Below are 24546 nucleotides of genomic sequence, written 5' to 3'. Positions count from 1 at the left end.
ACCAAAAGCTCAGATGTTGGCAATTTGCCATGGTGTAGTAGCTAGCAGTGAGTCAGAGAAGTTTTGGGTGATAGGCAGGATTGTCGAACTTTCTGCAGAACAGCTATTGCTGAGACAGACCTGAACTTTCACTCCTTTCTGTGGTCTTATGCTATACACTTGTAATATATAGACCTGGGGAAGTCAAAGCTCTCAATGTTATACTCTCAGTTTTCATTATACAAAGAAAATCAAAGGAATGAGCAATGTATAAGCAAGACCAATGAAGCTCTTCAGCTTCCCAGATTCTCTTTCTATAAAGCAAAGGGAACATGTCACAGCAAAAAGAAAGCCCAGACTGTTCTGTATCAACTATCTAATAATTGAAGACTTACTCTTTTTCTACCTCAGCTACCTTAAACATGGCCATAGGGTCATTCAATCTATTTAGTGCTTCTTTCTCCCACAAATGCTTTCTCTCTCATCTCATCTTTCTGGGGGGTCCCTTCCGCACTATAACATTTGTAAGTTATCACCAAGTGTCTGTGTTTAAGGAATGATGTTTTCCCCAGTTAAAAAGTCAAATAAAGTAGTTCCTCAACCTTGAGACAATTCTTTAATATGGTTTACACCAGTACCTTCTATGCTTGTATGAGCAAAGAGGCTTCAAGTCAAGTGTGGAACTGGCAGGAGCCTGAAGCTGGTGTTTTGTAAATACAAAATCCATTACTCAGATACTAAGTAGTAGCACATTTCTGGCAAGTGAGCTGACACCTTTTAGCAGCGACCATGGGAAAGTTAGAGGAGCCAGAGTTACATGAAACTGAATGGTTTATAGTCTACTGTTACCAGGCTCACTTGATCTCTGCATCACTAAAATATCTGGCAAAGTGGATGACATAATACTCTTCCAACTCCTTCAAGATTGGCCCAGAGCCTGTGTACATAGAATCATAGAATCATAGAATCCTACATGTTAGGTAGGTATTACAAAACCATACTTTGGCTGAGATAGGAATTTTATTCTAATTTCTTATGGTCAGTGAAACTTGCACAAGAACTAGATTTCCAGACATCTTGTCCCCACTCTAATACTGGAACTTCTGCCTCCCTGGCTTCCTGTACACTTTTTTCTTTTGTATGAGACTACCAGATCAAACCTTCTGGATTCTATGTTTGTACCATAACAAGTTAACACTGTTACAAACCTCAGGCACAATTAGCCATCAGTTGCACTTGGCAGCCAAATCCCAAAGAATGTATTAAAATTTCAAATTTTTGCACAGCCTTGTTAGCATTAGCATGGGACTGTATCTCTTGCCTCACAAAGGGATCACTGCAGTGCTGGGGAGCTCAGACACTCAGCCCCTGCAGTTTGGTGTCGGTCCAGCCTCACAGGGAACTCCAGATTCCCAAACTCCAGATTCCCAAAGGCAGGCATCTGTGGGACTGGTTAGAGAGAATAACCTTTCTGTATTCACATCTTGAAAACAGAACCTGCAGTTACACCAAGTATTACTTCAGATCCTGTCTCATTTTTAATTCTCAATTTTCTCCCTCTGAAAGATGTATTACAAGTCATTGAATTCTCACCATTATACAGTCTGCATTTATATCTCTCTAGTTTCAAAAGTGTACATTAGTTTGCTGTTATCTTAGACATGGTTTATACTGAATAAAGCAGTCTTGTGCCCGTGACTCATTCATGTACATCTGGATGAAGATTGAGTCTATTTTCTGCAACACAGACAGTTCTGGCAAAAGACAGTATGAAGAAACACGTGACAGGAGTTAGCCAAGCAGTAATAAGACTCACCTGAACATATATATTTTTTAATTGCTAAATGAGACATGTTCCACAACAGCTAATATTTTTTTTAAGGAGATAATTCATTCCATTCAAAATAGATTAAATTGTGTTCTGATTGCTCACACCTGGCAATTTTGTTTTTGCAGCATTTTTTCCCCCAGAGCACTTTCAAAGCATAGAATAGGCTTTGTGCCAGGTAGAGTATATGTTTCCAGCCCTGAAATAATGGAATAGGACTTGCAGAGCCAGCTCTAGACATAGACAAAGTATGCAGTTGCCTACTTTATGCAGGCATGCAGGTGTCAGAGACCTGCTGCTGCTATTGCCAAGGGAAAGGATGCTATGAGTAAGCTGAAAGCTCTTGCTCTTACAGAAGGAGCAGCCATGGCTCCTTTCTGTGGCAGAAGAAAGAGCACCATGCCTGCTTCTTCATCCCAGTGCCACCCTCTCTCCTGACAGCACTCATCCATGGGATGGGGAAATTCTGTGTCATCTTAAGCTCTGAGCCTGCTTTGTTTCCTGCATTGTTTTGGATTCAGCCTTTAAATTGATATTTGTCTGGTTTAAAATGGCACTCAGGGTAATGAAATAATTGTCAAATCTTCCCGTTAGCTCATCTGAAATTTAACCCTAAAAATATCTGGGGTGTGGACTGCTAATTCTCAGGTATTGTTCTTTTTAGCCTTTTCTTGATTTCACAAAAGACCATCCACTCAAGTCACCCCACCAATATCTTCCTCTACTTTTCTCTTTCCAATATCTTTGCCAGTCTCTCATCCCGAGATAAAGATTCATTATACTGCATGATGTTGTCCTTAAGTCTAAAGAGATTTCCCCTCCCTCTGTGAGCTGACAATTTAAATGGATGAAAAGGGAACGAGGTAGGAAAGCATGTGGAGTGACAGGGAAGTGAACTGATTTTCTCCACATTGGGAGCCATATTGTTTATTTGATGTACCCAAGATTTCAAAATTTTTAAAAAAAAAAAAAAAAAAAAAGCGCCTGGCATATATGTGTCTTTAAAATGAATGTAGTATATCCTAAGACAAAAGAAAATCTGTCCTTTATGATGGAAGACACATAAAACTAGAAAGAATCAATTTCAAATAGCCCCGCAGAGTATAAATGGACTGAGAGAACCGGCATGGATATACAAGGAATAATCTCTGTGCTAGTCAGACCAGGCAATTAGTGACTGATGAATTATTCCACCAGGGATATAGTCAGTGATACATAGCTTCTTCACTAAGGTCAGAATTTAACAAAAATAATTTAAATCAAAGGTGGCAGACAGGAGAGGAGGATGCTACTGGCTTTCTGAGCAGACAGAAAAAAAAACAAACCACCACCAGCAAAACAGAACAATTTCTGATCTGAAATACAGACTCTCTTTTTTTGTAATAAATTCCTTCTTCTAACCTACCAAACTATAATACAAAAATAGCTCAGATTATACTTCAGGGCATTTGTTTACATTCATATTTACCAGTTCTCCAGTGGGCAGATTTCTGAAGCAGATCACTCAGTATTTAATTTTCTCAGCAGAAGAAACATGAAAATCTACCCACAGTGAAAGCACCCACTCTCTTCAGGGGTAAAAGATAAGGTTTATATAGACAAATTAGGAGCAAAATCAGAAGATATATAAAATACTCATAATTTCTACTGATTTTGAGCTGCCTGGAAGTGTCTCCTGGGAATGTTTCTCTAGAGATTACCTCTAATTTTAGTGTTTTCAATTGAAAATACAACTGCTCTGTGTCAGTACATTTGTATTGTAAACATGTGAAAGTGTTAGGCTAATAGATAAATTGCTAGCAGCAACCAGCTGACAAATTCATTAACCACATCAGATTCTGAAAGGTAGGACTTGACATCAGCTTCCTCAGTGAGATTTCTTCCATTTCAGACTCCAGAATTGGCAATACTGAACTGATGCTTAGTTTGAGTATCAATTTACTTGGAACATGGACATTTTGGAAGAGTTTTCTGCAGTTACAGACAACCACATACTACATCTTCTAAAGTGGTTTTGTATCTGTTACTCCTATTGGAAGGCTGTTCCAGAATCATGTTGTTCTGCCACTAGAAGTCTTCTGATTTATAGAAGAAAATACGATCATGGCCAGTTTTGTTTGCTTGTTCTTAAGGCAATGCTTTTCCTTATAGAGAGTATTTCCCTCCTTGTTTGAAATTGCAGTCACATCCTCACTGAGTCTTCCTTTTCTTGGACTGATCTACACCACCTTTGTTTTTTCTTTTGTTTTCTGAAATACCTCTTAAATCTTAGAAAAAACGTTTTCTCTGTGTCTCTTCAAAACTGAATCCCTCTCATGAAAATGGGTGACTGGGATTCTGCACTGCATTCCCAGAGAGACATCATTGCCCTTTCCCTGACATGCCAACACTTCCATCTCTTGCTGGAACACCTCACCTGTTAATTACTGGAGCTGCTTAGAAAACAGGTGTATTCATTGAGTAAATGAAAGTTATTGGGATATCAGATATAATTTAAGATATCTGTTTAGGGTGAATGGAGTAGACTATCAATCTTAAATGTTAGCTTTATTTTACTTGCCATTTTAGAACGAATGTCTTGTATTTATTACTTCTTCCAGATTCTCTGAAGGCACCAGGCATGGATAGCTGGAACTATGCAAGAGCAGACCAGTCTTTGCAGAAAAGAGATGCTGGTCTAAGTATAGTTAATATATCTAAGTATAGTCTATATCCAGTATGATTTTTTTCACACATTCATTCACATGGAGACTTAAAAACATCATAGCAGATTTTGGGAAAGGTATGAAATATAAATACATGCACAGTTGATTTCTGCAGTAAATACATCCATATATTTAGAAAAGTCCTCTTACATAGTCCATTCCTAGATGACAAAATGAGTCACTGATGATCCAAAACTTCCAAACTTAGAGGCTCCAAGCAAAACTGTGGAAAGATGGGGGAAAGGGAGGGTTACACTGGCAATAAAGGACTTAAAAGGTAGCTTTTAATGTATTGCTAATTTACATAGCTAATTCTTTAAGTGTTTACAGTCCTTATTTCCATGTTAGGAAACCAAACCATCTATCCAAATTTGTCTCATTAAAATTTATAAAGATTCCATTCTAGACATAGAAGTCTTCTTGGCCAGGTAGGTACTGCCAGCTGCCCACCAATGTTCTCCATGTTGAAACAAAGCTTTGTTGAGCACACTCAGTGAGGGCGGCTGGAGCTGTGTAAATATTGCCTGAAGCAAAACCATAAAAAAGGATAAAAATGGATCTACTGCTGGGATACTGAACCAATGCATTTATGATAGAGAAAAATTCAGGGTGAAATTATTCATGATGGGCTAATTACATTATAAACAACACTTATTTAGCTAGTTGAAGAAAAGAGCCCAAGGGAAATGGAAGAAAGGACAGCCCTTAAATCAATCTGCTATTTATTTTCAAGCATGTGGAAAACCATTCCTCATGAAAACTGCATTCTGCCATACAAAAATTCATCACTAAAATAAATGCCCCAGAGAAGCTGTATTTAAAATGTATTTAAGCAGTATACAGACTATCAGTTGTCACTGAGTTATACTGCAAGGATGATCTATAATCCTGAAAAGTGTGACTTGTTTTATTCCGTACTAATAGTTTATAAGCTGTAAGACAGTCAAGCTAGCTAATGCTTTTCACAGTACTGAGATGATCAGTTTCCCAAGCAGGACACTCAAAAAGAAATATTATTAATAATTTATTATTATTTCCATGCAAGTACCGAATGACTAATTCCTATCATATTTTTCTGTAGGTTCAGGAGGGAGTGCTTCTGCACCTGCTTCTCTTTTCTCAAATATAATCATGAGTAAAATTGTACTCAGCCTGCTGTTAAATTTCAGATCAATTATATGTCATGAATTTAAAGACTGACAAAATATGAAGTCATAGCCACAATAAAATGCCACAATGATGCCAAGAGAAGTGATTACCAAGCTTGTAAATCTTCACCTTGTCTTGGATTTTGTTTTAACACCTAACTAGGTTCAAGCCAATGGTGGATGTTCATATGCCATCTAGAGTACACAGTTAATGTCATAAAGCTAAAAGAAGTTTGGAAAAATATGAACTGTTTCCAGGGATCCTTTTGAGAGCTTAAACTGGATTCTAATTTTTAAAAATTTACGTAAAAATTGTTAGCTCATGTCATCTCCCACAGTGTTATTCACAAAGGATACGGCATCTTAGTGTTCTGAGAACAGAAAGCTCTTTAATTAATTTAGCCATAAATCTTTACATTTTGCTAATACTCTTGTATTAAACCAATTGCCTTGTGTCTGAATGAAACATAATTTGTGTTTTACCTTCACACATCAACAAACAAATTCAAACATTGCAAGTAGCTCAAATCCTACCACAACTGCTCTGTAAACATGCTTAATGCATGTTATTCACTTTATAATCTGAGTATGGAAGTTTAACTCAAGGTTCTATTGACTATTTACTGCGTGTATTTCTGAAAACAGTGGACTTAAACATGTATATACACAGGCATGTTTGTGCATGCACATAAGTGTGATACATACATATTTATGCCACTTGACTGACCACAGGATTTGACAAACATAGATAGATAAATAGCTAGGTAAGGTATGACAACCTGGCAGCATTCCTAATCACTTGGGTCAAACAAATTTTTCCACTGACTGATGCTTTGAAAACTTTATCAATTGGAATTTTGCATGTCACATTTTTCATGTCAAAATGCTTTAGATATTTCTGAAAATATAAGGGGCAAACAGTAGGTATAGCAAAAAATATAGCCCATTATTTTTTTATCAAGAAGCCCTCAGCCTGCCTACTTTTGGTCTGGGACCTTAAATACTCCAGGGAGCTTTCCATAATGTCAAGTGCTATAACATGCAAAGCTGCACACTTCAAAGGCATGTGAAAAAAAAAAAAAAAACCAAACCTGTTTAAGAGAGACATATTAGTTTGGCAACTGAGTATCACATATATTCAGTCTCATTTAAGTGTTCTTGGTCTCAGAATTTCATAACTTAGCTGATTTCCTTCCTAACTCTTCCCAGTGGGTAGAGCTTGCTGTAGCGTCTGAGTCCCAAAGAGGGGACAGGGAAGTGGTCTTTCACCTTCAGCATTGCAGCAGCTGATGAGCCAAGAGGGTGCAGTGGGAACATCAGAAGCATATTAGATAAAGATTTCACAGATGAGCGAAGCTGCAGAAGAATAGGTATGTCAGGAGCTTGTTAGAAGAGTAGGGGGGGAAAAAATTGCCAGTGAAACACCACTGAGCAGGCAGAGAAACATCTCTGTATTCCTTTAATGAAGTAAAGTATGTATTCAGTTCAGTCATAGACTGCCATCATCTTCCTCCCCTTTCTGCTTGATGGACCATCACAGCCTCTGGATATTTCCGTGTACTTTGTACTGGTTCAGTTGTTGCAGGTTACTCAGCTGAGGGTGCGCACAGCCCTCAAGACCATGTTTTTCAATTAGGGAGTTATATTTAAAATAATAAGATACACTGTTGTGCTCCCTGCGTCAATTTTACACTGTTCAGTGCCGTGGTCATAGGTAGCTCTGGTTAACTGTAGAAATAGAACTGCCTACCTCTCAAAGAACATGGGTAGTTTGACATTTTTATTATTTCCCGTCTTTTTTCTGTGGAGATGACAGCCAGTTACCTACATTGGCAAGACTACTAGGAAAGTAGGTAGCAAGCTCAGCTGACAGCATCTTGCAAGTCTATGATACTAAATTAGCATCACTTCCACGTGCCTCTTCAATGAGGAAGGGATGAGGAGGTAGAGTCGTGACAGTATGTTCCAAGGTGTCCTTCCAGCTTGCCTTGAAAATGTTTTATCTGGGGGTATTATTGTTTATGTAAGCATGCCCTTAAAATAGCTGAATGGTGTTAATAGAAGCAAAAATAGCAGTTCTTGAGCTTAAATTCTTCATACCGGGGTAAAAGAGGGCTAAGTTGGGTGAGTACAGAAATCATAATAGGACAACCCAGTTTAAGGGTGACTTTCAAATCCCCTTCGGGTTTTAAAGACTGTGCTTAAGTTAAAATCAGACCATGAGACATTCTTTCCCACTCTACAGAAAATTTCTCTTCCTTTAACAGATGCGAGATTTGGGGTGGCTTTTGCTTAGAGGCTGCTAACATCTATTCATTAGGTCCTCCACGCACAAGTGGAATAACCATTAAATTTTCCAACTTCTGAAAAAAACATTATTTCAGAAAAATCATTCAGGTTTGCACTGATATTTATAAAACAACTGTGTATATGCTAGCATAAAAAGAGCAATGTTTTTGAAGAGCATCAGGTGAACCAAGGATCTTTGAACCTATCAGATGCTACAAGTTTGTCTCACCCATGAAACATGAAGAAGGGACCATAATGGGTATTGTCATAGCTTTTTTTTTCATGCTATTTCTTAAATAGACGAAACAGTCTATATGAGTCTGATCCATGCACAGTGGATCTACCACCATCTGCCACCAAAACTGAATTGTTAGTAGCTCTTCTCCACACAGTGAAATAGTGTTGATCATGATTCATTGAGAAATTCATCTTTCTTTCCCCCCCCCCTTTTTTTTTTTTTAATTGACTCTAGGACTGTCAGTATCTTCTGTGGTTATTGTCAGACAAGCCACAGTTAATACTTGAAGTAATGCATTGCATGTTCCAGGACAAGACAAGAAAACACAGGCTTTGACAACACTGTGCCCAGATTCGAACTTCACTTGACACTGGCATCTGTCTCAGTAACATCAGAGAAAACTCAGGGAAGCTTTGTAGAAAGAAAAGCAAAATTAGTTACCTGATCATGCTACAGCACAATAAAAAACCTTCTTAAAACTTGGTGATCTAAAATGCTTTATCATCAGCATTTTGGGACTGATATTTTTCTAAGTAAGCTGTTATTTGTATACTGTGATGATACAATATTCTTTTAATATAATAGCTTGTTTATTATTTCCAAGTTACAAGTTTCTTACAACTGTTGCTTCAGAAAGGAAACAACACAGTAGCAGGACTTGGAGAATTTTCCACTTTGTTTCCTTTAGAATTTACAGTAGCTGTAGATTAAAATGGATGTATTTTTTGTTGATTTCTGATTTACAAATGATAAAATAAGATCCCCTGTAAACTGCAGAAGCTGACACATGGATTTTTGTGGTTTTGGACCAGGCAAGTAAAAAAAATCTTACAGTTACTAATTATTTTTCAACTTTGCACATGAGAACGTGATTAGACTGACTACAACTGACACTGATTATCTGAGAAAGGATGTTATTAAACCTCTTTGGGGAGCTTTTGAAAGACCCACCACATTTAGAGCACAGAGTTTTTCTCTGCATTAGCTTATTTATGGACCAATTACACAGGACTTAATACTGAAAAGATGTCAAGAAAAACACTGAGCAAAGAGCTACAATTTAATTGACACCCCTTCTCTCTTTGTCGAAATATCTCACAACATCATAGCTTTAAAATGGTTTGTCAATGTTTTCTATAGCAAGATTATTTGCTATATATCAGTAAAAAGTATGAGATAGGTTAAATAAGGATCATATGGAAGAGAGCTGCTCATTTTAAGGATACAATTTTGCAGTTTACAAATACGCAGATACAAACTGGTGAGCCAAGCAGGGATTGTTTTCAAATCTATATTCTTACAATAGACTATTTTCCTGACACCCATAGTTGAGAATGAAAGTACATCATGAAGTCCAGCAGAACTGGCATGCATTAAGTAACTACACACATATTTATTATGAGATTCGCAGTTTGAGAACATCAGAAAATGTGTGAGATATACATAATACAAAGTAATACTAACAGTTCACTGAAGAACCAACAAACTGAGGTTTTGTAAATCCCAGAGGTTTATTCTAAGTTTCACTTTAATTTTAAAACTAGTATGCTCTAAATTCATGTGGTGGTAACACCTAAATCTTAGGCCATCCCATCTTCTGTGTGTCTTCACATATTTAATCCAAGCCTAGTTCAGAATAAGCTAAATAATACTTAAAGGTTCTTCCCTTATTCAATGAATAACTCAGTACAACCAGAGCAATTCACTTTTCTTCAGAGTGCCTTTAAAGAGCATTATCTGCTGCCAGTAGCTCTGGACATGAAACCAATGCTAGGGCAGACTTGCAGCAGTGGGAAGAAATTCAGCAGAATTCTCCTTTCCCATAAACATTGAGATCCTCTGCTGCTTTCCATATCAAACCTGTTGCTCCTAAGTGTGTTTAAAATGTAAAGATGTTTTCATAGTCCAGAAAGCCCTTACTTTGCAGTACTCACTGGTAATTGATGGTGAATACTGGGAGGTAGGATTTTCTGAATGTATAGTAATCACTGACCACAGGGAAAGTTTGTGTTCATAACATTCTGGTTCATAAATAGGAATGTGCTTGAGTGAGGAAAAACTGATCTTTTGCTGCATTTATCCCTCAAAGCATGTCATTTTCCATTTCTGGTATTGCAAAGGAACACAGCAACACTCTACAACGTATTCTGCATGGCCAAATGCTGTAGTCCTTACCCAGATTTTACTCACAAAAAACGACCTTTGACTTGAGTAAGAATTTGCTTGATTAAGGACTGAACAGAGTATTTTGGATCTTACCAGCATTGCATGATGTTGGGCAACAGTTCTCATTGTTAATGTGCCTGCCTTGTTGGTCTCCTGGGCTCTGGATCTGCTTTTGCTGTGTTATTCATTTCTTTATATTGCTAGTTCAGATCGCTTCTCTTTGTGCTTTTCATTTCCAGCAAATATTTTGCAGCTTTTGTTCTGCCTCTGGTAGATGTGCATGGAACCTGGTATGTGGAACTTGAACCTCAGCCCAGATTAAATTAAAGCTGTTAAACATGTTATCACTTTGGTGCTCAGAAGGAATTTTGCTGACCCTCTTTCAATGAACCATAAATTTGATTAATCTAATGTTTCTACAAGGCAAAAATTTAAGGGTTTGATTCAAAAATCTTAAGAGCAAATGCTTCTCCTGTAAAGCAGACAGGGAAGCACCCATTTACAGCCACCATAAGGTCAATGCTAAATGCGTACTCTGACCTATAGTAGTTGCACAGAAAATCATTAAATGTGTGCGCTGTAACATCACCTTGTTTTAATACTTTAAGGTAGGAGATCCTGAATAAGAATTAGTACCAAATTATGCCATAGCCTACTGATATGCAGCAAATCTAGCTAGGTTATCACTCGTATGTCTTAAGAGCCATACCTAGCCATGGTTTATCCTCTATTCATGCTGCAGGGTACGAAATTCCTGGGTGCCAACCTGTCTATGGCAACCTAGAATTCTCCAGGGCAGGCTCGCAAAATCTTCACCTTCTCTCTGGGACAGGTAACTAATAAGTGATGTTTTGTGAAGTTATGCTTTCTTTCTAACTTTCTAATGTCTGTAAAAATGTTTCGTTTCTTCACATCAGTCTGTAGTCTCTCATCGTTCACTTGCACGGTATTTTCTGAACTAGGACAACAAATCTGTTTATTGTAGCACTCTAGATGCTTGCCTCAGCCAAGTCTGTAATAATTATTAAGTATATTCATGTATAAAGTCTAAAATTTATTTTAAAACCTGAAAAATCCACAGTTCTTCTAGTACATATTCATTGAATTTAGTTGTGGATACCACAGTTATCTGTGTAGTTCACTCACCTATCTTAATTGCTGGTATGTGTATATTCTCTTCCTTTATCTAAAGTTTACATTTATCTTCAGTCTCCTGAAGTAAGTACTTTTTCAATGCCATAGCATACAGATGTTGAAAGGATGGAGGAGTTATTACTGATTCTAGTTTATATTTCTATGTAGCACATAAGATAAGTTTAAGGAATGATTCACTTCTCCATATTTTGCATATATTCTCTTCTACTTCTGAATTTACTCATTGTTCTTTGTTGTTTGACTTTATTTCAAGTGGCAGGTATGTTGACAAAACGCCATTCACTTAACCTATAGTTTTCAATGGTGTATGAAAAAAATAAATACATTTCAAAGAAACAAATTAATTAGATAAAAAAGTAAAGGCAGTCTATGATTTACATTTACTTCCTGCAGTCTATTGATTTTCTTTTAATAATGTGTGTAAATTTTCATCTTAGGAGTGCTGCTAGTGTAGGAAAGACATGTGACATTTTTGTAATATATTTTTGTATTCTGTATACTTTGTGGAGTGAAAAAAAACAAAACAAAAACAAATGACCAAAAATCTTCGAAAACTTATTTGAATTCCAATTGTTCAGTACCCTGGGGCTCTGCACAGACATTCTACTCTTACCTGGGTTGAGATGAGCTTGATGCAAAAATAGCTTTGTTCTGCTCCTTCTTCTTCTTAAAACCAGGGGATGATCAGTAAATTAAAACATAATCAGGGCATTTAAAACTGCTTTTCAAAATGTTTGATCATAATTCCAATTTGACTGAATATTTGGAAGTGTGTGGGTTTTTTTAAATCAGAACAAAATCACACAACAATGGTGTAATCACCGGGTTTGATCCTATGTGGTATTTTTAAATGGATGCCTGTAGGGAAGTTCACAGTCTTGGGATGATATTTAGCAGCCTTTTTGTAGAGCTTTCACAAGAAAACCCTGTTTTCCTACCATCACTGTCCACTTGTGTTTCTTACTTTCAAAAGAAAATAAGCTTCCTGTTATGAAGGACAGTACTACAGTTTATCTCCAAGTAGGCCAGAGCTTAAAATGCACAAATCCAGGAATTCAGCTCCAGCTATTTAGCCATTTCATAAAATAAATAAACAGACATTGGATGATTTAATTTCTCTGCTACTTTTAAAAAAGCTCAAAAGGATCTACATTTTAGTATCTACTAAAAGCTTGTTCGTTTCTTTCCTGTTTATTATCTCAAATCTAAATCACACTATTTCAACATATCTAGACTTTAAAATTTTATCTGGAAACTTGCTTTCCAATTATATTGAAAAACATAAACTTGCTGAGGGAACTAAAAACACAAAAATACTTTTTGGTGAAAATGAAAACCAGTATGACAAGTGTCAGCACTTACAAAGTGAGGGTAGATTTTTTTTTACCCATTCTTATGCACCTGAACCTTTAAAAAGCTAATAAGCAACAAATATTTCAGCAAGAGAGTTACAAGAAACCCCAAAACAAATGAGTCTCAATTCACCTCAAATGCTCAAGTAGTTCAGTTACAAGGCAAACAAGCAGAAAACAAAGCTGCTTCCTCACTTTACATGACTGTGGAGTTCTCTGCCCACATAGGGGTGGAAGCAGAGGGCTCCTGGGTCCCCTCAGTAGAAGCACACTGCAAATTGCTTTTCACACAAATACCTAAAGCATCTTTTCAGATGAGTATCTGCTGACCATTTGGTCCCTCCTCCCTTGCAGATACCTCCTTCATTAATGTCTCACTAAAAAACACAGAAGAGCTAATGCCAGGGTGCTGGACTGCTAATAGGAGTTTGGAGGGATTAAGTCGTGTTCCCTCCCTTCTCCATACACCCACAAAAAAAGTGAGAAAGCAGTCTTCTGCTGAAAAGCCAGTCCAGCTGAAAGAGTGGGATAAAACAGACTTGACTGAACTAATAAATCATGACATGTATGAAGTGACAGCACAACATGCTGAGCAGTGGAGAACTTGCTAGAGGTGAACTCGCTTTTACTCTCGCAGAGCAGAAGACTTTTCAGATAGCAAGTCCCAAAATAGTGTGCTGCAGTGTATAAAGCAAGGTAAGGCCTGAAATAATTAGCCAAAGATGACAGATGGCAACTCCTTTTGTTTATTTCTTCCTTCTCATCTTTTGCTCTAATATCAAGTTGATCAAAGAACTGAGCATCATTTGCTATTGTAGGAAAACTAAAAATATCTCTCAGGCAAATTTTCTGACAAAATACCTTTATTCAGATAACAGTTGGTAGGTCCCATTGTTCCTGTTAAACAACTTATGTGTGAGTCAGTGTGTAGTAATAGTTTCCCTCAGAATCTGAATTATATATATGCAGTTGAGAATTTGGGTGTGTTCCTGATAAGGCATAATATTTATTTAATTTATTAAATCAATTTATTGATCTATTTAACATAACCGTTTCTTTTCATCAGCAAACCAAAGTTCTATTCTGCTGCCAGAAACCTTCCAAAAGGTCCCTGGAACTCACCTTTGTGGCATGTTGTTTTAGTAATGTAATGCAGCCATGTGCACTGGGGAAACTAAATGATAAAGAACAAGTGACTGCAGTGAAGATGCACTGATGGCTCCTGAAAGTGCCTGAGGGGTCGGTGCTGTTTCTGACTCTAAGCAATGACAGTATTGTCTCCTATATTGTTTAGTAATAACATCTGACTTTTTTTTAAAGGTAAGCATCTATGGATTCCAGTTAGAGATATGGCACGAGCTTCTGTCTTGTGTGACTTCTGCCACAAAAGAGAATGTAACTGTGACCAGATAAAATTAAAAGGAAAATCCAGTAATTTGCTCAAAGGGGGTAACATTCTCTGCTTATAAAGAAAAAAGCAGTGGCATCTGTAGTTTCTCCTCCCCCCAGTCCTAGTAGCAATCCTGTCTGACTGGTCCTGGGGCCAAAAGTGGTTTTTTTTCAGATGCTTGGCATAAACATTTTCAAGGAAAGTGCTAGGAGAGCGTGCCAATATGAGTCCCTGGAGCCAGACAAATATGAATATCAAATTAGGAGAAAGAGAAAAAGTTTGGGAAAGGAAGGAAATAGCCAAGGTGAGAGCAGAGATGATAACCCCGGTCCATCAGCCTATGTCTATATGCTTTATGGCATACAAAACAGGAACAAAATTCTTTCCCTTCTACTCCAGCACTTTTCTGTAGTACTCCTCTACCTCACCCCCAACCACCATCCTCTAAAAGATAGAGTAAGATAAATTTTAGCTTGCTTCTGAGTGTTACATGTCATGTTACAAATAAATAGCACAGTTCAGGAAGAAACATATTCCTGTTCCAGCACAGCTTGACCCAGATGAATCAGTAAGGTAAACAAGCAAAAGCAAAAGTGATAAAGTTTTAATAACACAATTAAAATGTAACTTTATAAGCTTGTGATCTGATGTGGCAGACTGCTCTCAGTAATTTCCAGAGGGAGTGCTTATCCATGACTACAAACAAAGCAACCGAGAAGCTGGCTACTTGAAGCTGTAAGGAGAGCTGCTGCAACCAAAAGCAGCTTGCTCAATCACCTAGAGAGCTCTCTCTGGCTTAAAAATCATAAATTGAAGTCTATCTGTAATTTCGCTACCTGTATTTCTCAATGCCTCACTCCTTTTCTCTCCTTTTTCATCACTGCTTAGCAGTCTGGATTCCCTAGTGAGATGCAGTACAGATTGCTAGGATTGTGCCAGACATTAAAAAGCAGGCAATGTCTGTTCAGCAACTTCAGATCACTGCCTGTGGGAGGGCAGCCCCCGATAGCCTTTGTTCCAGCAAGAATTATTTGTTGCAGTCAGCCCTTTCTCCTGCTTTTCTTACACAACCACATCTACAACTCTACATTGCAACTCACCATTTCTCCTAGCCAAATGTTTTATGCAAGTGTATCAGCCTCATTCTCACTTGCCCTTTGCAGTTTTCCGCACACTGGGGGAATCACAATTAAACTGCATTTAAAATAATCAAAACATCTTCAGTGTCTGTTTCTGAAAGCTGCAATTTTATTCATGGTATTTCTATTCAAACCATTCAAAGCCTTAGTTTATGGATAGTACCTTTAAATAAAGGACAATTTCATGTCTATTATAAGTGTATTTCAAAAATCTTACCACATTCCAACAGCAATAATGGTGTTCACTTAAGACAACTCAGTGCTGACAGTTGCTCCTCCAAGGGTTTTCACATGTCAACATATAACTGAATTTTCAAATCTTAATCATCTCATATTATGGTTCCTATTGAATGCTCTTGTTGTATAGATGTGACCGTGGGCTTAGCATACTTGTTATAGAAATCATTCCTCCTGCCATGAAAGACTGTCAGGCAAATATAAGCAAAATAGAATTTACTTTTATTTTTAAAAAACAATCTTTTTTACTCTTACAAATAAGCCCAGCACAGTTTAGACTTATTTACCATATAATACCTCTTGTCTGGTATGAAATTTTAATTATGCAAGTTATGCAACAGCCAGGTACTCACATTATAAGTGAAGAAATCCTAACTTCCAAAATCCAGTGAGGGTTCTGTTTTAAGGTAGCTGGATCAGCTCCCCAGGTGCTGTAAATAGGCTCTCACACTAAGGATTTGTTCCACAGCACTTTGGACTTCAACTGATAAACATCTTTAATTTTTTTCCCCCACTTCCTTTCCAAATGACTTTAATGTTTCTGGTAAAACATACCTCTTCTCTGGTTTAAATTCTGACAGAATATCTGAAATCTAAAAAAAAGGACTCTGTTACTTGTTTTATGAGTCCATCAGTCACCTGGAAATTATCTGAGCTCCAGATATGGATCACCCACACATTTGTTCTGAAACACATGTACAGGCCTTCCCTCTCATAATCCAAACCCAGCTTCCAGCTGTTTATTTTGAAAATTACTCCTGGAAATTATAACTTCTTAAAACTTCCCAAAAAAATCCAACAAAACTTTTGATAGCAACCTATCTATATACATGTGTTCATATGTGTATATATATACCTCCAGGAAGGGCAGATTTGCAGTTTTGCAATTTGACAAGAAAACTGTTCATACTTCAAAGTTTCAAATATTTAGAAAACTTCTTTGAAAGTGTTGGAGAAATTTGGTGGATGTGCTCTAGGGAAAAAAACACCTGACAGACCTTGGTATAAATTTGCAAAAAAGTAGATGAGCTAAACAAGGTGTGTGTGAGCTTGAATTTATAGGAAAAAGCCTATTGTAGAATTTGGATAAACATTTGTCAAGGCATTTATCTGAGTACAAATGAAGCAGCTGAATAAAGAGCAGGAGATCATGGGGATTTGTGGTCTAAGAGTCTGAGCTGTGGCAATGTAATCTATTTCCCCAGAAAAACTAATTTCAGGTCTGCAGTCAGGTCCTCAGAATCTCAATGTAGACATTGTAATTTGATCCCATCCCCCTCCTAATCAGATGGAACAAGCACAAGGTTAACCACAAAAGCTGCAGTCTTTTGGAAGATAGTTTTGGCATTACCCTTTTGAAATGGTGACCCTGAGCATGTAACACATAATCAAAGCTTGATTAACATAGAAATCCAATTACTGCTTCATTAAAGACCTTTCATTAATTTAGAAAACACTTGTAAAATGCTTAGACTTCATTTCCCAACAACTAAAAATCTAAAAAACATTGTTGTGGGGTCAGACTCAATGACACAACTATCATCATGTCAAAGCTGTTCCTCCTGTGATGACATCTAGGTTCCTTTCTTAAAGTGTGTCCACCTGGGGCAGCAGGCAGAGCTTGGCCAGAGCCAGAACCAAGTCCCATGAGTAGGAGCAGACCTGTGCTGGAGTAAAAGGAGCTGGGAAATCCAGTCATGGAGCAGCAGGAGCTGCTGAAGCCCATGTTCCCTGGTAGGCTCAAGGTTAAGTGGTCCAGATTCATTGAGTAGCAAAGTAGTGGCACTGAGGACCTGTTGGCATCTCTGCTATATGTGAATGCCCACAGAGCTAAATGTGGCCAGCTTGCTGCTCCCTGGGTTGTGAGCTGTATGTCAGGATGACATCCCTCAGGGCCTTTCTTTCACCTGGCTGATTGCCCCTGTCTCTGTGATGATGAACTCCAATCAAAGGTCAGACATAAATCCAGGGATGTGGCTGTTTTCTCTCCTCAAGGGAAAGAGGCCATATCTTTGCAGAGGTCCACAGCATTCTTACACTGTTGGGGAAGGTCTTCCAGAAAAGAGATCGTGCAAACCTGCCCCCAGACTCTGTTACTACTCACCACATCACTGCTCCTGTCTGTCACTAGTGGTCTAAGTAGGCACAGCATGGCTGGACTTACAGTCAGTCCCTTGGCCCTTCACACAGAGTCTCTCCTGATCTTTGACTCCTCCAAGGCAAGCACCTGTGTGAGGCTGTTTTAGACTTTTCCCAAGATAAAAACCCACTGTGTGGAAGAAGAAAAGGTGCACTTTGAAATTCTTTTCCGGATATATTTTTTAAATTTCCATCAGTGCTCCCGAATTTCTGATCCTATGAAGCCCATTTTTAGAATGTGACACATCACAGAGATGTAACAGATCTGATAAACAGTTTAAAAGCATTTAGTGGGTTTTTTTTTTTTGCAGGCCTCCACACAGTCCTAGCAAACAGGAAAGGAAATACCATTACCTCATGGCAAACACACAGTAGTGAGTCAGGAAGAGGGGGAGTTTTCTGATGAGATGTGGTTGTCTTCAGCTGAGCTACTCGACTGTATTCCCTTTGTAATCAATGGAAATGGGTACTTCCAGATTTGCGTCACCTCATTTAAAAGAAGGCTTCTAAAATAGGTCACATTAATCTCATCCTGAGCAGAGATGTGCCAGCTCATCAAGACCAACATAAGAACAGGAGCCAGACCTGACCAGCAGTATCATAGAATCATAGAATCATAGAATTAGCCGGGTTGGAAGGGACCTCAGAGATCATCTAGTCCAACCCTTGACCCACCGGAGCAGTTGCTAGACCATGGCACTGAGTGCCACATCCAGTCTTTTTTTAAATGTCTCCAGGGACGGAGAATCTACCACCTCTCCGGGCAGTCCATTCCATAGCCTAATCACCCTCTCCGTGAAGAAATTCTTTCTAATATCTAACCTAAACCTCCCCTGGCACAACTTAAGACTGTGTCCTCTTGTCTTGTTGAAGGTTGTCTGTGAAAAGAGTCCAGTTCCCACCTCGCTACAGCCTCCTTTCAGGTAGTTGTAGACAGCAATGAGGTCTCCCCTGAGCCTCCTCTTCTTCAGGCTGAACAGCCCCAGCTCTCTCAGCCTCTCCTCATAGGGCCTGTGCTCGAGTCCCTTCACCAGCCTGGTTGCCCTCCTTTGGACCTGTTCCAGGACCTCTAGATCCTTCTTAAACTGAGGGGCCCAGACCTGGACACAGTACTCGAGGTGTGGCCTAACCAGCGCTGAGTACAGGGGCAGAATCACCTCCCTGGACCTGCTGGTGACGCTGTTTTTGATACAGGCCAGGATGCCATTGGCCTTCTTGGCCACCTGGGCACACTGCTGGCTCATGTTCAGTTTCTTGTCGATGCAGACTCCCAGGTCCCTTTCTGCCTGGCTGCTCTCCAGCCACTCTGTGCCCAGCCTGTAGCGCTGCATGGGGTTGTTGTGGCCAAAGTGCAGGACCCGGCACTTGGCCTTGTTGAACCTCATCCCGTTGGAATTGGCCCAGCTCTCTAGTCTGTCCAGGTCCCTCTGCAGAGCCCTCCTGCCTTGGAGTTGGTCCACACTTCCTCCCAGCTTGGTGTCATCTGCGAATTTGCTGATGATGGACTCAATCCCTTCGTCTAGGTCGTCGATAATTGGTATTGGTCAGGCCAGCCTTGACTTAACTCATTTGACCCATACAACACCAGACATATTTGGCAAAGCCAGGTACAACAGTCAGAGCCCCAGACTTCAGACTAGGTTAGTACCTTCTCCCATGGCAGGACATTTACTCACAAAATACAATGATTTTGACTGAGGATTTCACAGCTGCATTAAAACTTCCATTTCACCATCTAGATATGAGAACCCTTGATATATTTCTTCAGCATATTTGACATGAGCATCTGTCTTGCCCTCATTTTGCATTCCCTTCACCACTGATTTTTCCCCTAACACCATTAATCATATTTTGATTTACTCACTCCTAGAGCTGTGTGAAGGAATGTGATCTGTCCATCCAGAGAGAATTGCAATAGTTAAAAAAATTAGTTTGTTCTGGTTTCAAACAACATTGCAGAACCACCCAAAAGCAAAACTGGCAGGCTGAAAGTGCTGCCAAAGACCTTTGTCCAGCTGGGCAGAGATGTGGGTTTTTCCAATTCACTCCACACTCAGGGAGTACCAGCTCAGGGAGCACCTTCTTTGTGGGATGTCAGGGGGTCTAGAAATCCTCCAGCCTGCAGGCAGCTGAACAACTCCAGTTTGCACACCAGCCCTATTCTGTCATCAGGCTATCTGCAGGCAGATTAGCTGGCAGAAGTTCAGACAGGTACAGTCACAACCTTGTTATTTTCTGGCACAGCTTCTTCAGAATAGAGCTATCACCATGTGGCATTTTAGCTTGACTCATAATGCCCCGGTGGAAGTGTGTTCACCTGGAGCTTCTCCAGCCAGCACTGCAGAAGAATCCTGAGTGATGGCTGCAGGCTGAGATAAGCACAAGTTGCCTGTCACCATCCTGCTTATCAACCTGTGAATCCTTCCCTGGGGCTGAGGCTGTGCAGTGGCATGGATGCTCAGATTAACATACAGGATAGTGGGGACATCTGGAACAAAAAATTAGCCATTTTGACCACTCACCACACTCTGTGGACAAAGCTCTATGGGAAAGGACAGGCAACACCAGGAATATGAACATCTCTTTCCTTCAATTCTTGCGCAAGCTGGGATGTGAAAAGTTTTACCAGGAATATTTGGTGATACTTGAACTTGCCTGCACAGCCTTCTCATCTTTCTCTTGTGAAATAGATCTCTGTCCACTAAATGTAGAGCCTGAGTAGTGCTAACTCCCACTTGTTAACCTCTCCCCTGAATGACTTCAAATTGTTGTGGAGCATCAGGTCCAGCAGTGGGATTCAACAGTCAGGCTTAGCACTGCCTGGGGAAAGAACCTTTCAAATTCCTCAGCAAGGAGCAACTCCAGAAATCAAAGCTGGCAATTATTGGCAGTGTTACCACATTTTTGAGCACAAATTTCTGTGCCAATATATATTTTTATATTGATTTTACCTTTCCAATGAGTATAAACAGAGCTAATCGGTGAATACAATACTATGGGAAGTCTGAAGACCTATTGTTAATAACCTTTAAACTAGCTTCCCTTGAGAGGTTTTCTTTCGGCAGTCTAAATATTTAATATTGCACTTACTGACCTTGTTTTTAGAGAAATAAATTTAATGAAGAAAAATTGATAATAACTTGCAACCACTGGTTGTCACAGGAGCAGGACATTGGAGATCATTAGAAGAGAGAATGTCTTATCCAAAAGGTCCTGCTCTACAGGATTTTGGATTCCATTTTGTAATAATCTTGAACCGTGAGGGTTGACCAGCTATAGAAGATAAATTATTAAAGGAAAAATACTGGTTTGGCAGCACTAAAAATATTGTGAACTTGTGTTATTAACTCCTATGTGACAACAGAAACAAAACACAGTTAGTTTGTGTGGCTGGTTGTTTTGGAGAAAAGGGGAAATGGTAAATGTTGGACTTCATGTCACCATATTCTGACTCATTATTTTTTCCCTCTTTCCAACCCTATCCAAATTGCCACTATCAAATTTACAGGAGCACATAAAAAAATTAAGCGCTTTTCATGAAAAGCCCAGGCTTATAGAAACAGAAAGTACACAACACCACAAGGAAAGAGACTTAATGCATGGCATTATATGATACCACTGGAAGCTAACAGTACAACAAAAGTTTTTAGAGAAGGAAGGCCTGTTTCAAAAGAAATGCAAAAAAATAAAAAGCTTGTGAGATACTTTTGGTTTGTATAAATCAAAATTTGAGCATCTGACCCTGCTATTAGTGATAATAAGTTTGACACATTATGTGTTCTTCTTTCTACAGTTTCAATTACCTTGTGTTCCCTTTTTGGTGTTCATTCATATATACCTGTAAGCAAGAGAAAACAACAGGCTTTGCCTTAAACAGTAATCTATCTAGATAAGGCTCAAGTCATGCAGGATTTCAAGCCACCCTGGGAATCCTGGGAAATATGCTCTCAGCATTACTCTCTGTTAGCACCCATGCAATGTTTTCAGTCCCAGTTTCAGGAATATTTCCAATTTGTTCCCATCATAAGCATAAGTTTCATTTTATTATTGCTTGAAGCTGGCTATCTGCTTTCCACCATTCAGTGTATTCTTGTCAGAACATGCGGGTTTTTTCCTAAAATTTTTATTAAGTTGTCTAATAACTTGTATTTTAATGCTTATTCACTGTTATATAGCTACTACTACACCTTAAATAATCCCATCATAAACCAGGTGTTATTGTTCCTGTCTGAAAATAGTAAGCCCTTTTAGAAACAGCCAGATGCTTGTGCTAGTATCTAAAGAAACAAAGCACACACTGAGCAGCAGTTCTGCTAGGTTTGGGAGGGATTCAGGATATTTCAGCTTGAGTGGAGATTAGATGGGTTTATTCAGAATTATGGTTTGTTGAGCAAGAATAGCTTTGATCTTTGAAGTTGCCAAACTTACTCCTTAAACATCCTTTTCAATTTTTTTTATTTTTTACAAAATTAGTGCTATGCTTTACTATCCCAAATGTTAAGTGAAAGTGCACATACGTGGGCAGTTTTAGAAAAGCTCATTAGGATAGGTTTGATTTTAATGAAATAAATAAACCCATTTTGAAAGCAAAGAATTCAAGAATGCAAACATTTCCAAGTGAACTCCAAGGGAAAGAAAGTTTGAGCCTGAATTCAAGTTTATCCTTCAAAATTTTTCTGAACTTAGGCCCTCCAGCTTGCTAAAACCTGCTAAGCCTTCCAGACCTGAATCCTGAAGTACATTTTCACAGCTCACACCAGCTCTGCCTTCCACCTGAGGACTGAGATTTACCCAGGACTCAAATTTTGGACCCCAGATTTCCCCCCAGACAGGTACAAGCAATTATATGCAGAAGCAACTTCATTTGAGGAGTAAGGCGTTTTGTTCCTGCCTAATCTTCATACAACTGAGACCCCAGGCAAGAAGGTCCTACGTAAGGAAGTAGAAGACAAAGTTATTGGAAGCCATTAGATTTCCTCTTTTTCCCTTTTGTTAAGCAGTCTAACACTTATGGTTGACTTACATAACCCTGACATTCTCATCATATACCCTATTATCTGTACCCCTACAGACTCTCTTCCCCCAGATGTCAAACTCTGCCTGTGCCCAAAACTTCCCACAGCAGCAGCTGTTGTAACTTTCCTGATCTAGCTTAACATGCACTAACTGCATGTGCCCAGCACAGAGCATTTTGAGCATTTTTATCTGAAACTGTAGTGGAGGATCTGATGTCTACTTTTTGTACAAATGTAGTGGTTAGGTTTTTTAGAGCAGCAGAAGACTTTGAGATCAAATCTCTTTTTACTCTAAACAGTTTTGACATTATTACTCCCACATCACAGAAGAAACTCCAGGTTGTCAGGCTACAAGGAGGAAAGCTGAGCACTTTTCTTTCTCAAGATGAGCAGAGGAGTAGCAACAGCCAGAAGCAGAGCAAGTGAAGCCCAGTATTATGTGATAATATCATAAATGAGGACATACAGAAATGAGCAGCATAGGTCCAGATTCTCATTTCCATAGATAATCTTATTCACCAAATGAAATATGAAAACTAAATAACTGCATTAACTGGAGCAGTGTTAAACATCTGAATTAGAATATTTCATATTAAGACATAATAACTCCAATTGGTCATTTAAGTATAACTCTAACCATGCAATATGTGTAATTGAAATAGAGCACTGTGTTGGCAAAACATCAGACTGTTTTCTAGATCTAAGCTGCAGGATCAAGTAAGCCATAATTGTAAATCTTTTGTACTAACTCACTGGAGCTTCAGGTGCAGCTTCTAGTAGAGAAGGCAGGCACACGAAGCAAGCTCAGATAAGTGTTTCTTGAAGAATGTCATGTTGTTACCAACTCTCTTGTCTAATTAAAGACCCAAAACATTACTTAACTGAAGCTGATGGCAGTACACACTTGACATCAAAGGGAATCAAGATTTGCCATTATTGTCTGAAGAATTATTTTTACCATATTATTAACAATAATCAAGGAAAATCACAGTGCATCACGTGGTAGAAATTTTGTCTCTATGTGATGGCAGACTCCAGTTCTGCTGTGCCTCAGAGCTCCTACCTGAAGTCAAGAGATCAGCTGAATACTGAGGTTGCAGTATCTGAAGCAAGTCAGTCACCTCCAGAGATACCAGCTGTGATTGGAACCCTGCCTGCTGTGCAATTGGTAAACATGATAGAAGATGGAGAAACTTACAAACTAAACAGACAAAGATAAAAGATCTTCATGGTACAAGTAAGAACTGAGGAAAGGGCAGACTGGCTCACTTGAAGTCACAGTGAAGCTTCAATAAAGCAGGGGAAAGATCTGCAGGTCCATTGCTGCTTATTCAAATGAACTATTTGGGTGCAGATGGCATTTTTATCTTCATGATAAAAGCTTTGCTTATATCTCCTGGCTTTATGCTATCTTATTTTATCTCTAAAATAAAGAAAAAACAACAAAGTCAAAAACCTCCTTTCTCCAAATTCTGTGCTTAGTGCTTTGTTTTGTCAAGGAGCATAACAGAAGGTAGCTTACAAGCACAGCTCTTTATTAGTGAAAACACCTTAAAAATTTGGGGATCACACCTGAGTCTGGGAAGTCTTTGCTCCAAAATAAGTGGGAAAATTGGAAAGAGCAATAACTTGAAAATTACTGTAATATTAATTGATTACCATTCTCTGGATTACCATTTCTGGATGAAATCCTGAATGAGAACATCTCTAGCAGCTCGACAGCCAGGCTATGGGGTGGAAATTTAATCAAATAAACCAAAATTATC

General features: G+C 38.8%; 1 protein-coding gene across 1 annotated transcript in view; it reads left to right on the top strand.

The window, feature by feature from the left end:
- BEGAIN (brain enriched guanylate kinase associated) overlaps positions 1 to 24546 on the top strand; it is a 142321-nt gene that overhangs the window by 64049 nt on the left and 53726 nt on the right. The window contains 1 exon segment of the mRNA XM_030452498.1: positions 11096 to 11185. Coding sequence (XP_030308358.1) covers positions 11096 to 11185 — 90 coding nt within the window.

This window comes from Calypte anna, chromosome 5A, assembly GCF_003957555.1.
Source record: "Calypte anna isolate BGI_N300 chromosome 5A, bCalAnn1_v1.p, whole genome shotgun sequence".
NCBI classification, from domain to species: Eukaryota; Metazoa; Chordata; class Aves; order Apodiformes; family Trochilidae; genus Calypte; species Calypte anna.
This window is presented reverse-complemented; position numbering and strand designations above follow the sequence as displayed.